At 38.5% G+C, this 17,266-nt stretch overlaps 1 protein-coding gene across 11 annotated transcripts in view; it reads right to left on the reverse strand.

The window, feature by feature from the left end:
- LOC118234553 (afadin-like) overlaps positions 1-17,266 on the reverse strand; it is a 210,204-nt gene that overhangs the window by 111,331 nt on the left and 81,607 nt on the right. For all 11 annotated transcript variants that reach the window (XM_035431235.1, XM_035431224.1, XM_035431207.1 and 8 more), the window contains 4 exons: positions 13,697-13,956; positions 4,685-4,754; positions 1,732-1,820; positions 1,562-1,623 (listed from right to left, as the gene is read on the reverse strand). In XM_035431235.1, coding sequence (XP_035287126.1) covers positions 1,562-1,623; positions 1,732-1,820; positions 4,685-4,754; positions 13,697-13,956 — 481 coding nt within the window. The remainder of the gene's footprint in view (positions 1-1,561; positions 1,624-1,731; positions 1,821-4,684; positions 4,755-13,696; positions 13,957-17,266) is intronic.

Raw genomic sequence — 17,266 nt, forward strand, 5'->3', positions numbered from 1 at the left:
GCACTAATAAATATTAGTGCAGTTACACCGAATGACCACAAAACCACAACTGATGTTAATTCATTCAAACTTGGTGTGTTCAGCTTAAATAACTATGTGAATAACAGCGAGCTTTAACACACCTGAACAACTTTTATTTCAAGAAAATTTAAAAAAGTGTCTGGATCTTGCTGCACTATAAAAAACAAATGAACAATAAAAATTAAATGACATCACATGCATAGCCTATTAACTTGATTTTCTGAGGTTTAAGGATGAAAATAGTTGATCCCAGGGCTCAATCATGAAAACTGGGAAAGTTATTGAGCAAAAACAGTAAAAATTGGGCCCAGATTTCATATTATACCATAATGTAGGAATTTTTTTTCCCAAAAAGAAAAGTTGCGAAAGGTGACTACATGCACAGGAATGAAAACACATTTCACACCAAGGCTGTCTTCACAAACGAGAGAGCTATTGAGTAAAAACACAAAAAAAATTCCCTGACACTGCATATATAGCCTTACTGTTAAAACATTTTATTAACAACATTGACATCACACAGAAAAATAAAGCAAAAACATTTTGACACACTGTGGTACACATACCTAAACATGACACCCGTATGTTTTTCTGTACTCTACAGTATGTAATCTTTTATTGCATGGGGATGCGACCTGTTACTATTATGATTATTCCAAGGGACATTTTACATTTATCTAGCTCATATCAGCACACAGTAAATTTATGAATATTTTTCATGCCATTTCCCTTCCATGCTAACCCATACAAAGGTGCTGAGCAGTAGCAAAGGCTAAAAGCTGCATCTTATGATCAATGTGAATATAACAATATCAAAAATATGACACAACATAAATAATTGAAATATTACAAGCTGTGATATGTACCTGTTCATATATATATATATATATATATATCCTAGCTAGACTTCATGCTTTGTTTTCCAGTCCCAGAAAAAAAATGCTTTAACCATGCTAATGAGTTAGCAAAATTAATAAAATGTTCTAAAATCCAAAGGAAGAAAACAATTATGCATCAACAAGTGCTTGCATATTACTGCCTAATGTTAAGGTTGAATGCACAACTCTCTGCTGAAGCAACCACTCACACAGATATGCAGGGCTCTCACACATTGTAATAAAATCCAAATGAAACATGCTATATACCACTGGAAAGCTTGTACTGTCCTTTACACGATAAAAGAGTTATCAATCAAATCATAACGTATTACTCAGAACGTAAAATGCAAGTGAGGTTTTGAGCATTGCTGTTGTAAATACCTACCCTACTTTCTATTTATGTGCTAATTTCTCAATCAGATTGTTCAGGACGATAAATGACCACTGAATCTTAAAAGGGTAAAACCAATGGTAAGATTGCATATTCATTTCATATTTAGTCACAGGTACTGATAGTAGAATATTGTGGTATAATTCCACAAAAATCCCTTGTTTATTTTGCTATTCAGTAAGCACCACACCACGCATGACACAGTATGGGCAACTGAAACTGTACTGAAATCTTTTAAAGGATAGAATTAGAGGGGGAAAAAAGAACTTACTGCTGTCCCTAAACTCAATCCTGGCTGGCAGCGTCAGTTCTGAGCCCAAACTGTCTTGGGATCTGAGAAAGATGAGAAGAAAAAAATAAAAGAGATTAATGGAAAAGGGTGAATTTTGCATCACTGACCTATGGCTCAGGCATACAGATTAAGGGTGGTGGAGTTCTTACCTTCCGTTGTGCATATCCAGCCTGACCAGGGGCTTTACCACGCCTCTCTCACTGGCCTTCCCTGAGCCCATCTCCAGCTTCCCTGAGCTCTGGACCCCAGAGAAATACAGTAAACCCAAGATACATGCAAACGCGCACACACACACACGCACACACACCTTATTTACAGCAGACATGTAAATAATGTCTCACACAGGTTTGGCATACACATATTATTTACTGCACATATTAGCTTCTCTCACAGAGGTTACACATAAACACATTATTTACAACACATGTGAAATCACAGTATCACAGGCCAGGTTACAATTTGGTCATGCATGCCCCATACGTATATATCACCAAGTAATTTTTAGGGTTAGCCACAGAAACAACAAGAATGACCACACTCACTACTTAAAAACAACACCTTTGCAACCTTCTGACCTCATCTAAAAACCACACAAAATTCAGATTTCTCATAGCTCAACAGTAAGTATATCTACTGTACTTCAAACCAAAAAATCACACCAATCATCTGCACATAGTAAAGCATGATGCTTATATCTCTGATAGACCAAACTATAGCAAAATCTGTAGTAATCACAGGTTGCACTGTTTTATTAATTGACTGAAACATCAACTTCATGAAAGCACAGGTCATAAAAATGTGAGTGAATAAAGTGTCCATTTTGAATACCACCAAACATCAACACTTTGCTTGCTGTCTACATGTAAAGATTAATAATTCTACTCACAGATGTACATTTCTGCAGACATCAACGCTATAAATGTACTTATTGCACATGTAAATCCTCCAACATTGAGGTTCACATGCGCTCTTGAACCAAAAATATGTTGAATTAGCCACCTGGAAACATACTTCTGAGCTGACTAGCTAAGATTGCTGCCATCTATTTGTTTTAAAAGGAGGCAAGATAGCTTGTTGGTTTCTGGTAGAACCTTTTTAAGCTGTAAGCAAACTAGCTATTTATGATAACTTTTCAATCCCAAGATAAGAAGGTTACTGACTTGTTATGTGACATCCCTTGGACACACAGAAGCTAGCTACACATTCGGTATGATGAACGCCTATGGAGGTTCCTTGTGATGGTCTGCTTGAAGTACAGCTACCTGTTTACCTCTGGCATACAGAGTTTGGCCATCGATCCCACGCTGCATAACTAAAATGGCTATAAAATTAGCTATATACCTGAGCCTGAGCCCTTATGCTATCCTGAGCTTTGATAAAGAGAGGAAGCTGGCATTCAGTCTTTTTCTATGCCTACATGTCCGGTACAAGTTAAGCCTACATCGCTCTTTGTTATTTAGCTTCACTAGTAATATACACAACACAAAATCTCACTGTACATGGTATATTACTTTAAGTATGCTTATCTACAACAAGCTATATAGGCACTCTTGTGGCACTCCTGGTAGCAATGAACTTACTTTACTGTTCCTGAAAGGTGGAAACATATGTGGCAGAGGTTGGTTTAAACTTGCTATCAATTGCCCTTCGAGACCATTGACACATTGCCTCTCAGATGCTATCATTATAATTAGAAAGCTAGCTATAGCAATATTTAGCCTGTAGAAATGGGCACAGGACACAGTTGTAGGAATAGGTTCCTTGTAGTAGTCTGGTACTAAAGTTGCAGCTCAAAAGAAAAAACTTCAAAATGGCATGATGATTCATTTATGTTACAGAATAGAAGACTTCCCATTTCATGCACAGATTGCCAACATTAACCCCTTCTGTATCGCACGCTTTTTCAAACACAAGCCTAACATACCCAAAATAAAATTAACCTTCAAACCCTTATGATTACAGGCATAATCCTTGTCTTTTCTGAAAGGTAACCCTTTGGAGTTTGTTTTCTACAAGTCCAAATAATATCTTGCCACTGGTTGGCTGTGTACTGGGCAGAACTTGCTGGCACATAGTGAGTCCCAGGGGCTATACTGAAGGACAGGTTGGCCAGTACTTGTCCGAGAAGCTTGTAGGTGGACTCAACTTGTTTTAGCGAGTCTATCTGAACCGGAGATAATAACATTTTCATGTACACAATACTTTTGAGGAGTTTATAATGGCGAAATGGACAACCATGATAATTCCTCAGGAGATTTTCTATGTAAACAATGGGCATTCGATTGATGCATCTACAAGTTAGCACTTTTTTGGACTAAAAATGACTGAGAATTGGATCCTTGTCGTGATCCTTGTGATAAAAACACAGGCTTTACAGTGATTCATGTCGTCTGTGGATTTCCAAAATGCATAGAAGGTGAGGTCTCCCTAACATGTTTTGCCACCCCACATATTACAAAATAAAGAACCATTGTCGCAGAAACATTGGTACTGTAAAATCTTTTATAGAGAAAGAATCATGAGTTTTAACGCTTTCAAACTGTATATCATGTGACCAGACTGATTGAAAATTTAATCATAAAAAAGTGAATGAATGCAAATAAACCTATCCCAGCCCATATGATTTAAGGGGTTAATCCATATTAATCCACATTACACATATAGTGGATAGTTGCTCTCAGAGGGAAACGTTTGACAGAATTAGCAACAGTACCTCAGCCTTCCTTTGGAGTTTACTTAGAATAGCCCTGTTTTCTTACAATCAAATAGTGAACATCAACAACAAGTGAAGTGTCATGGCCTCTTTAATGAGTTACCAATTGAATTAACACAAATACAAGCGCACTCATACACCAGATCTGGCATGGACAGAAATTCTTATGATGCATTTTGATACTTTTGCATAAGCACTAAAAAAAGAGGAAGTTTTCCTTTGTAAAAGATCTTTTGATTGTTTATAAAAACCTATGCTGTTGTTGAGGTGTTTTGCTGAAACAGCAAAATGATAATTACACAGTAAAAGCCCAGAGACATGAAGGCAAACTCCAGAGGAAGGGATACAACTGATATCAATGCTGCACACGAACACAGGAGAGGTCCTACTTTGCTTGTTGGAAGGGCAATCTTCCCACAGACATCTCTGTGGGGGTCAAAGGTCGCCTCAGCGATGCTCCTGTTGACAGGAAGAGAGTGAAGCAGTCAGTCCCTATTGTCGTGCATAACAAGGAGAGGGGCATACTATAAACCAGACTGTCTCTCTTAATGGTGTCAGAAAAAAACCATCAAACAAAATAGAGAAACATGGTACAGAATATACAGGAAACACAACAAAAACAACTGGAGAGTAAGAGCAGAATAAGAGAAAGCAATGACATCAGAGGCAAACAAGAATTGATGCTTTCAGGTTGAAATCCCAGCTGTTCTACTCCTTTAAAAATCACACACACACACACACACGAACATTCAGAATTATTGCCACCCTTGATATAGATGCATAAAAAGACTGTTGAAAACAAACAACAACATTACTGAGATATATTTTATTTTACCCACAAGCTGAATATATTACGTCTCAGAGAAATCCACCAACATTTTAAAAAGACCATATTTGTGTGCATGAAGAATCATTAGTTTTCTCCATGATGATGTATGATAACGAGATTTTTAATGTCACCATATATATAAATAAGTATAATTTTATTGCAGATTTAAATTAGATTTTATTTAAATTAATCTTTAAACTGCCAATAATTATATCCACTTTCACACATGCATCTTAATCCATAAATGTTCTGGAAATTTTATGTGTCTGCATCTTGTCTGAACAGAGCCAGAGTCAATTTTCTGGATCAGGACCTCGTAAGTTCTCCGTAAATCTTCTGCCACAGCTCTAGAGTGAACAAAAGCAACATTCCCGGATAAAGCACGTAAAATGTTACAAAATCCTTTTGTTTCTGGCACAATTTCTTCAAAGGTGCTATATGCTATTTCCATCCCAGTATAGTATCCACAAAGGGCGAGCTTCAATCCCAAACTGAAGCATGACATCGCCTTGCTGGTTTCTCTCGATCAAAACTCTGCCCCACGAGTGGTTGCCAGATACTCTCACAACCTTTGTGTCTCAAACAGAGTGTGATGGGAAGCTGACAGCACCGAAATTAAGCAAAGAAATCTGTCATAATTAGGAGTTAATTGGCACCTATGGCTGTATTTAAGGGCCTGCCTTTAAAGCCACTGCCTTTTTTCCCTTGATACCATGAGAAAATCCAAGCAACTCAGAAAAAATCTGTACAAACAATTGTATGCAAATATAAAAATCTTGGGACCACACAGACACTGCATCATTCAGGAAGGAGGCACAAATTAACTCCCAGTGCTGAACAAACTTTGGCCAAAAGGTTTAACTGAACCCCAAGACAACAACAAAGGAACTGGTGAAAGAGTTGGGAGACATCAGGTACCAAAGTATCTACATCCACCATTAAGAGAATCATACATCGTCATGGCCTGAAAGGCTGTCACGCAAGGAAGAAGCCCCTACCAAGACCGGCATAAAAAAGCCAGAATGTATTTTGTAGGTGATCACCAGGATGAAGACCCAGCCTTTTGGAGGAGTGTTCTCAGGTCAGATGAAACAAAAATTGAACTGTTTGGCCATAATGATCAGCGCTATGCATGGAGGAAAACAGGTGAGGCTTTTCATCCGAAGAACACCATCCCAGCTGTGAAGCATGGGGGTGGCAGCATCATGTTGTGGGGGTGTTTTGCTGTAAAAAAGACTGGTGCACTTCAAAAAATAAATGGCATAATGAGGAAGGAGGATTATCTAGAAATACTGAAGCAACACCTCAAGACATCAGCTAGAAAGTTAAAACTTGGTCGCAACTGGTTCTTCCAGCAGGACAATGATCCTAAGCATACCTCCAAAGTTTTAACAAAATGGCTTAAATACAACAAAGTGAAAGTACTGGAGTGGCCATCACAAAGCCCTGACCTCAATCCCATCGAGAATTTGTGGACTGAACTGAAAAAGTGAGTCCGGGCAAGGAGGCCCACAAACCTGACTGAGTTACATCAGTCTGTCAGGAGGAATGGGCAAAAATTCCAGCATAGTATTGTGAGAAGCTTGTGGAAGGCTATCCCAAGCATTTGATTCAAGTTAAGCAATTAAAAGGCAATGCCACCAAATACTAACAAAGTGTCTGTAAACTTTTGACCCACTGAAAATCTGATATAGTACATAAAAGCTGAAATAAATCTGTCTCTTAGCTATTATTTTGAAATGACCTCTTATGGAATAAAGTAGTTACCCTAATTGACTTAACACAGGAAATGTATGGTAACATGAAATGTGTTTGAATGTCTTTAGCCCAGGTGTATGTAAGCTTTTGGCCTCGACTGTTGGAGACCTATGTGTGAATGGGGAACAACCACTACCTAACCTGGATAATTGAACCGGCAATGTTACGGGTTCCATGTGTGAAAGGGACTTATGACACCTATGTTTTTAAGGAAAAAAATAGCATTACTCAATATAACCGGTAAAAAAAATTTTTTTTCCCCATATGTATGAGAAGAAAATGTAGATCATTGTGTGTGTTTATTTTATACAGCTCATTTTAATCAACGGTACCAATAAACCTGGACCTGACTGTATATTGTCAGGTTGCCCATAGACAGACGATTTTTCGCTATTTTCGTATAATAATGTGTGCCTGCATTGTTCCATGTCTGTTTACCTGAAAAATAAACAGCTTGAAACAAAGCACCACTGGTCACAAACACATACATATATGAATTGTAAGGCCAGCTAACCTTATTTTTTTCCCAGCCGCATGGCTAGCCTACCCATAGATGGACACCCCCATTCAAAGCCTGCAAAAGTAGACTGTCAACCCTACCGATATCGTCGCCAGTGCGGAATTGGCCCGTTTTATGCACTTGGACAGATTGATGTTTATTAAACACTTCGTAATATGCCCATATATGTTTGTATGGACATGAAATTTTGCACAAAGATAGTTTAATTACCCTAAATATGGGACAAGTACTGTTTTTGCCCACGTCCTTTTGAAATTTTCAATGATAAGGACAGGACATACGACACAAGGGAGCGTGTCCGGGTTTAGCTAAGTGTTCGAATATGGGCAACCTGACGATATATCTCCTGTAGTACTGTGCATCATTTACTGTGTACTGTATAGATGGCACAACTGAAAATGGCAAAACTGTAGGAAAAATAAGGTGGAAATATATTTTTATGGCTGCCACAATGCTTTGTAAAGGGTAACTGAATTAAGTTAATTACATGTACAAAAAGAACTGAAATTAATTTGAGATTTTCATATTTACATGATTTACCCCAAAGTGTGACAACTGCAGCAGTCATGGCCTTGATTGCAAAGATCGGTTTGCCGTTTTTTTAAATGCAACTCATTCCAGTTTTGTTCCACTGCTTGTTTAATTTTGCTAACTGCTCTGTTTAAAAATGATTTCTTCCACAGTATCAAGATATGCCCACCTTTTAAATGGCTTAAAAGGTGGGTCGATCCAAATCTAGCTGGTGAGGCATGTGGTGCAGTCCATAGGGCTACCGAATCTCAAGCCATATCAAACACTCGCGCAGGTGGGGTTTGTTACCCCACACCATGTCAATTTCTCAGCTGTAAAACTTCTCTGTGCTTCTTTCTCTGCTTTCTACCAGTCTGAAAACAAAAAACTCTCGCCTTTAACCTCTTAGCGCAAAGCCCCTAGTGGTCGGCACGCCAGTGTGCCGAGATTACTGAACTCAGACATTCAGTGCTACTGTAACCGAAGTACGAGTTAAAAACATAAACGCGTTGTTTTACTTTCATTAGTAGACGATACACGACAGCTATGCCGAATACGGAGTTTCGCAGTGCCACCATTGTCGCTCTGGTCGTTCATTTAACACGCATCCCCTCCCTGCAGTCTCATCTAGAAAACACCCCCCACCCATGACATAATGGACAATATTGTCTATCTTGGCATTCATAAAAATATTATTTCACCACTAAAAAATCGTATTCCGTCATAGCAACAAGATAAACCCGACAATAGCCCTAAGATATGCCTATACAGCAGTGAAAACGCTGCTCACTGAATAACGAAATAAACGAGAAAAGGTTTTTAAAAATGATATCATGTAATTTTACAGTGAATATCTGGGACTAAATATTGAATAAATATACAACCTTACCATTGGTTTTACGCATAGAGATGTCCCTTTTGAGACTGAGTGGTCATATATTGTCTTGGACAATCCGTTTGGGAAATATACGCGCATGTGTGATGCCTGGGTACCTTCCAAATTAGCTGTGCGTAATACCACACATGTTGTTTATGGCGTCGTCGCCCTTTTTAGTACAGTCTGGCTTGATTGACAATTAATTTATTCAGTAGGTGAGAGTATAAGCTTTCTAACGATGTATAACCTGTCTAATTCTGCTTTTGGAATAGCGTTTTATAGGTCAGCGTAACCGAAAATATAGTTAGCATTGCATTCACTTACGCATTCGCTCTGTGGTAGCTGCACCTAACGAAACGTGGTCAACGATTTTTTGTAATTTCATGGAAAATACTATTATTATTGAGGACTTATGGACATAGCTAAGCCATATGTTTGCTGATAGACCTAGCTGACATCGTTTTCTGGAGCAATACAGAAGCGAATAGAACAGTATCATTGATACTGTCTCTGTCCCCATCTACTGAACATGAAGATGAGATTTCATCATTGCTATGTAAGTATTACTGCTCAAAATATTTCAGTTATATACGTTATTTTTGAAATTGAGTGTCTTTAAATGGGTTAGTGGTGTTATATAATGTGGATATTTCACACTGTAATGTAAGCGTTGGATGGTAGTGTAATAGTTTTTGTGAAGCATGCAACAGTGATGACGTGAGAGTTGGAACACTGTCAAAACGTGGTGGACGGTTGAAAATTGTTTTCATGTGGTCTACAACCTACCCAGACATTCCCATGTCACCCCCCTGCTCACTGACCTCCACTGGCTGCCTGTTATGGCTCGCATCAAATTTAAGACCTTGGTGTTTGCATACCAGGCAGCTAAGGGGTCAGCACCAGGATACATCCAGAGGATCATCAGACCCTACACACCAGCCAGACCTCTCCGTTCGGCCACCTCTGGACGCTTGGCACCTCCCCCTCTTCGCGTCTGTACTTCCCGCTCCCGTCTGCTGTCTGTCCTGGCCCCTCGCTGGTGGAATGACCTCCCCGTGGCGGTCAGAACAGCAGAGAATCTGACTACCTTCAAACGCAGACTAAACACTCATCTCTTCAGGCTGCACCTCTCCCCACCCCTCCCTAGCCTATAGTTTAGCTCAATGTACCTAGTTAGGCTAATATGATTATGTTAGTTTTTATTTGGCAGGATTGTTTTTGTCTGATTAGGCAAATGTGATTCCAGTGCTAGTTTGTACTTGGTAGGATTGTTGTTTGCTGAACAGGTTACTCTACAGGGTTGGAGTCCTGATCTATGTGGTCACTTCTGGCACTACGATCTTTACTTCACTCTAGTGTGTTTCTTTTGCACCTCTGCACCTTGAACTAATGCACTTGTTGTACGTCGCTCTGGATAAGAGCGTCTGCTAAATGCCTGTAATGTAATGTAATGTCTCATCCCCATACAAGAAAACATACGAGAGTACAGAGTATAGAAATACATACAAGAGTTAATTATTACACATTTAGGTACTGTACCGCATTGTGTGACAATATTTTTGCATTATTTTTAAATCTGGTAGCAATGTTTAATCTTAAACCTTCATAAGGGGTTAATTTATATGCTTTATAGTGGAAAAAAAGCATTTTATTTAATTTTGGAGAGATTTTGGATATGTTTCTGGACCCCTAGATGTTTTAGACCACTGTATGGACTGAAAGCTTGTAATTCCGACTTGAAAATGATGCAACAGTGATTTTCTTGAGTCAAAACAGTTGATTTCTAGTGAAATACATGAATATGTTGTGATTCACAGCAATGCATAATTTAGACATTTTGGATAGATTTGGAGACCCTGGGTACACTGCTTAGTTTTTGCTTCATACATCTATAGTAGTTCTACATATCCACCCTTAGATTTTATGAACTTGTGGTCAAGAAGTTTTTGATCCAGCACAAGTATAGTTTAACCTGCTGTATATATGCAATCTCTCAGTATTTCATTGCAAACTAAAAAAGTGCAAATTCATTTTTGATTTTTTGTCTAGACAATTGCATTTGTGGCACTTTATTTCTTCCAAAATTATGAATATAAACTAATCTGCATTAGTATTGTACATTGTGCAAATGTCTTGCTTCATTTAAACCATTTTTCAAGTCTCTGTGATGTTCACATCTGGAGTTATAAAGCTTTAAATAGGGTACCCCCTAAATGAGCAAGGATTGGCAAGATTTAGCATGTGCGCTAAGGGGTTAAAAAAGAAAGTCAGACTGTGGCTTTACCACAAATTGGAGCATTCTATTTTCAGGAATTTCAGAAAAAATGTTGTTTAGATAACTCATTGACAGGCTCACAAAATCAGTTCAGCAGTTAAAGTCACACGGCTCTGGAGCATTTCTGACGTCCGTCAAACCACCAAGTTCCAAGTAGGTCACTGCGGCAGTACACAACACATTCAACCATTTCATCAAGTGACAGTCTCTCTTAATCACATTATTTTGCTTAAACAGCTTGCATGTCATTAGCAAACCAAGTCTCATTTTGGTTGCAGGCACCTCAACCTCACAAGCAAGCAATTGGAGTTGTAAGAATTAACTTGTTCCCTGCTTCAGCATATATGTCTGAGCAACCAGAAATGTAACACAACTATTTCCAAAGTAGTACCTTGTTGTATCTACTTTGTTGGGGGGAATAGCACAGGGATAATAAAGTAACTTGTGGGTGCAAAACTGCTGAATGCATCTCAAGTGTTGTTCAGTGATTTACGTCACTGCTTGAGTAAATTATTGAGAGATTCTTGCGATCCTGTCCCTGAAATTCTTCCAAATGTGACCTTTTACAGAGGAACATTTTGTAAATAAATGAAGTGTGGGTTCTGGAAGCTTTCACTACAGCCATCAACATGTGTTTCCCCTTCCAAATAATTTACCTGTTCCTGTGACATTCCAAGAAAATGTAATATCAAAACAACTTTTGTAGGTAAAGTTGAATTCTGGCAGTGGACTGAGAACAGCACTGTGTGCCTATCATCCCGCTGACCGGGTATGATCCCCTCAATCGCTTGGTCTGGGATGTGATAAAGAAAAGAAAAAACCTGATCATAACATAACAGAATGAAAATAACAGACCATTCAGCCCAACAATGCTCGCCAACTGACCTTGTGCTCTGATTACCTACAGACTAGATAGTATCTGACACTGTATCAAGCCTAGTCTTGAAAATCCCCAGAGTTTCTGCCTCTACTACATGATCTGGTAGGCTATTCCACACATTGACTACTCTCTGCGTAAAAACATTCTTCCTAATGTCTGTATGGAATTTACCTTTTGATCATTTCCATTTAAGTCCCCTCATTCTACTAACAAAACTGAACCTGACAAATCTCTTGTAGTTCACTTTGTTAATCCCCTTAAAGCCACAATCAAATCACCCTTAAGTCTCCTTTTACTAAATGTGAAGAGATTAAGCATCTTAGGTCTTTCCTCATATCTTTTATCTCTTATATCAGGAATCAATTTAGTTTCTTCTTTGAACCTTTTCCAGAGCCTCTATATCTTTCTGTACAGTAGTATGGTCCCCAGAACTGCACACAATACTACAAATGTGGTACAACAAATGTATTGTGACAAGATAAGTATAACTTCCTTGGACTTTCACTCAATACCTCTGGCTATATACCCCAGCATGAAGTTGCCCTTTTTTATTGCTATAGCACAGTGCCTATAAATGAAAGGCTTTGATCAACCATTTCAAACATTTCAAAGTCTTTTTCAAACTGAGCACATTACAATTTTGTTCCTCCCTTAAAGTAATCCTGCCTAATGTTTTTATTCCTCACATGCAGAACTTCACATTTGTCTATACTGAATTTCATTTGCCAGGTTTCCACCTACTTCTGGATTTAGTTTAAATCTTCTTGGATTACTTTAGTATATTTCAAACTATTCGGTGGGCCTCCAAGTTTTGTATATTCTGCAAATTTGACTAATGTACTTTCTATGTCCCTATCAAGGTCAATGACATAAATGAGGAACAGCAGTGGTCCCAGCACCAATCTACCCAGCAGCCAGTTCCAAATCCACTCCGAAATACCTCCTGTAATTCCTACTATCTTCACTTTGCTAATAAGACTATTATAGACAAAATAATTTCTAGCTAAGCTAATCTAAAGGAAAAAAACACTGTCCAGGCGGTCAAAAAAAGGTGGTTTGAAATGAGCAGGGTAATTTGTGTGGTCATGTTAGATTAGTTTGAATACATAATACTCACCTATCAATAAAGAAGGGTGGAGAAGAACCTTCTACGTCACCGATGTGGGCTGGGCTCCAGGCGAAATGAAACTAAACTTTTCACCTTTTGGGGGCAGTGCATGGCTCTTTTTTTGCAGTGGCAGGGCTTAATTAGATTTTTATTTTTTTAACAATAGGACTAATGTATTAAGTGGAGACAGGATACTGACTTGTAGAACTCAAAAAATGTGATTTAGTGTTTATTACCCCTTTAAATTCACATAACAAAAAAGTCATATTGAAACAGGAACAAAATGAGATATATCTTAATTTCCATTCTCTTTGATTTTTGAGTTTCCATTAACCACCAGATTGAACTTGTCTTGACATAACTAATGCAGCCTCCAAATTTCACATTACTGGAGTACAGAGAACCTGCAACCCAGCAGGACTTGAGATAAATGGTGAAATTGTAGGGGAAACAATGGCTTCAAATGGCTTGCCTTTGCACCGCATACCCTATGGAAAATGAGGCATGTCTCACCTTTGGGTATGTTTTATGCCTCTTCAGTTCTGTTCTCTTAACCTCATCTTGTGGGCAGAAATCTCAAATACATCCATTTGTCTTTGTCATTTCGACAGCTAAAATAGTTGCATTCCCTCCTCCACACTTACCCAGACTTATGGCCGCTCCTCATCCCAGGTACAAAGTCCCCGGCCATCCTGTCCAGGCTTCGGTCATAGGAAGGATCCACAAACTTAAACACATGAGAATTTGCAAACTGAAGTGAAGCACCACTGCGTAGCACCGTGGTCTCTGAGATGCGATGGCCATCCACCAAGGTCTCGGCTTCAAGGCAGCGTGGTGTCACTGTCACCAGCCCGTCCTCAAGTGTCAAGTCACAGTGGTGTGGCAGAATACCAGGTTCAACAAGCTGATGGAGAAGGACAGACAAACACAGAGACAGGCAGTGAGCACAACATGACAGTGACTACTGTGACGTACTAAATTTGGATTTAAAACAGCCTAAAATTTCTGTCACAAAATCAGCTGACACAAGACAAAATTTTTTTCAAAATTTCCATGAAAAAAACAAGAATATCTCTTCTCAATGATATGCACAAATGACAATATATTATTATTTATGAATACTGTTTAGTACATTGTTAAGAAGCAAGAACGCACGGGTGAATTCAGCAATAGCAAACAAAATTGCGGACAATGGAAGATTGCAGTTGTGAATGACTGAAGACTACTTTATTGTGAAGAAAAAAACCCTATTCATCTGTCAAACAGATGAAGAACACACTCCAGGATGGAGGCAAGAATATTTGAAAGACTACCGTAAAGAAAAGGGTAAACCAGCAAATCCTCAGAGGGATCACCACAAGATGAAAACCACTGGTATTTTTATGAATAAAAATAATTGTCTCCCTTGTTCCCATTCCATATATGGTGACAATTCCCTCCTGTCCCTCCACAAAGGATTACAGAGAAATAACAAATGTCAGTATATAAATAAATAAATAAAAATAGACTTTCTTTACACTTTAAGAGAGTTTAGTTTTGTTCCCATGAGAGTACTGACCCCTTGTCTAGCACCGTGGATCCGCACCGTGGACAACCCCATGTAAACAATATCAAGAAACGTGCAAATCCAATGAATATTTGAGAGTGTAGTGGTGGCTTCCACCATACAGCAAGAACCTTCCTGGCTGCTGTAACTCTGGCCAGCCAAGCCTATTTGATGCAGTGCAAGGTCAAGACCCAAATATTCGTTCAAGAGCATTATAGCAAGGGTACAAATGTTTTTGCATAAAATATTTTATAAGGTTAAAGAAATCCGAAACCAAAATTGCCTCAGCACATTCCCAGAATGTGTACAAGTTGCTTTGGGGGAAAATGAATTTGAGGGAAGGAGAGCTTCATGGCGTAGCGCTTTCTCTGGGTAAGATAAATTCTATGCAAAAAAGTGTTTTGTCTGATGGTTGGATTTTTCCATGTGACAAGTAAATTCTGCCAAATATTACCTCAAGCAAAGTCAACTTCAACTGAAAGATCTCTACTCCATACAGATTGAACAATAGTCTTGTAAGAAGGTTGCAAAAAATGGGAATATAATGAAGAAACAAAACCCTGTGAAGTTATCCCCCCGCATAGTACTGTATAAAGAGGATGTAGCGGTAGTGCTGTTACCCAAGGTACCCCATAGGCTCACAGCACAGAGTGCAAAAAAAGTTAAAATAAGATGAGATCAGCTGCTGTTTAACGCTTTAGAGTACATAAGTTAATACAAGGACGTTTCCTTTGCTATATAAATTTTGAGACCAGAATGAAGTTTGTTCCAGTGACATTTAGGAGGGGGAAGTGGGATCATGTCTGAGAAAAAATTAATGTGTGGAAGACTGTCCATCTTTACAATAGCAATAAGAGCTTGGACAAAATTGAGAAGGAGTTAGGTCAGCTTTGATAAAGTTAAAAATGTTTTAAAGAGCAGAGCCTTTTTTATCTGAGAGCACGCCCAAATCATCAAAAATCAATAGTAGCGAAGAAACCGATTGGGGGCATCATTAACAAAAAGTAAAATGGTTTTCAGACAAGACAGTCCCTGTCTGCAACCACACCCTGACATTTAATGCCTCACCAAATCAGAGCCACCTTGTCCCACTCTCTCTCAACTATCCCCCCACTCCCTGGTGAAACTACTTAAGAATGCAGACTTGTCTTTAGCTCGTTAAGAAATTAGTTCTTGTTGCTTAACATCAGCCTGTAACATCTGTTGTGGTGTACATTCCAGGGTGGATATCTACAGTTTCCATCTGAGGAATCAGAACTTTGCATCTGGGTATGGTGTTGTGTGGCGTTTGGTGTGTGCAGGACCTGACATTTTTGTCTGACGGCTCACCTGGCATTTGGAATATTAGGCAGTCTTTTGGTTTTTGGATGGCAATCTTGGTTTCCTGGGGACTATTTGGGAGAACAGGCTGTGGTCCGGTATTTTCTTTCATGAATTTTTTTTTTGGACTGTAACTTGCCCATGTTTGTAACATTTTCTTTTTTATGGCAGTTGAACATCATCTTTAGAATAGATGTAAATATTGTTGTAGAATACAATATAATATAATATAATAGAATATAACCTTTAAGAAATATACATTTCTTAAAGGTGCAGTGTGTAGAATTTAGTGGCATCTAGCGGAATGAAATTGAATATAATATTCATAAGTATGTTTTAATTAGTGTATAATCCCCTGAAAATAAGAATCGTTGTGTTTTCATTACCTTAGAATAAGCCCTTTATATCTACATAGGGAGTGAGTGGGTCCTCTTCCACGGAGGCCGCCATGTTTCTACAGTAGCCCAGAACGTACAAACAGCTCGTGCTTTTTTTTTTGCGTTTTTAATTTTGGTGGGTGGCGCGAATGCACCGGTTGGAAGATGAAGAAGAAGAAAGAAGAGACTGAGTGGTCATATATTGTCTTGGACAATTCGCTTGTGAAATATACGCGCATTTGTGATGTCTGGGTACCTTCCAAAAATAGCTGTGCGTAATACCACACGTGTTGTTTACGGCATTGTTGCCCTTTTTAATACAGTCTGGCTTGACTGACAATCCATTCATTCAGTAGGTGAGAGCATAAGCTTTCTAAGTATAACATGTCTAATTATGCTTTTGGAATAGCGTTTTATTGGTCAGCATAATCAAAAGTTTTGTTATCATCGCATTCACTTACGCATTCACTCTGTGGTAGCAGTAAAAGACGCTGCACCTAACAAAACATTGTCAACGATTTTTCATAATTTCTTGGAAAATACTATTATTATTATTACTTCTGGGCATAGCTAAGCCATATGTTTGCTGATAGACCTAGCTGACATTGTTTTCTGGTGTAAGACAGAAGCGGATAGAAATATCATTGATTTACTGTCTCTGTCTCCATCTATTGAAAACAGATAAGATTTCATCATTGCTATGCAAGTATTACTGCTCAAATATTTCGGTTATATACGTCATTTTTGAAATTGAGTGTCTTTAAATAGGTTAGTGGTATTTTATAATGAGAATATGTCACACTGTAATGTAAGCATTAGTAGTGTAATAGTTTTTGTGACGCATCATATCTTTCTATGATTTACCATGCAAAGCAGCTAACGTTAGCTAACGTTAGCACTAAAACAGTACCACAATGTGGAACAATTAACTTTCATAATCGCTATCTTACTTGTAAGCTATGACCTATAGT

This window comes from Anguilla anguilla, chromosome 1 (genome assembly GCF_013347855.1).
Source record: "Anguilla anguilla isolate fAngAng1 chromosome 1, fAngAng1.pri, whole genome shotgun sequence".
NCBI classification, from domain to species: Eukaryota; Metazoa; Chordata; class Actinopteri; order Anguilliformes; family Anguillidae; genus Anguilla; species Anguilla anguilla.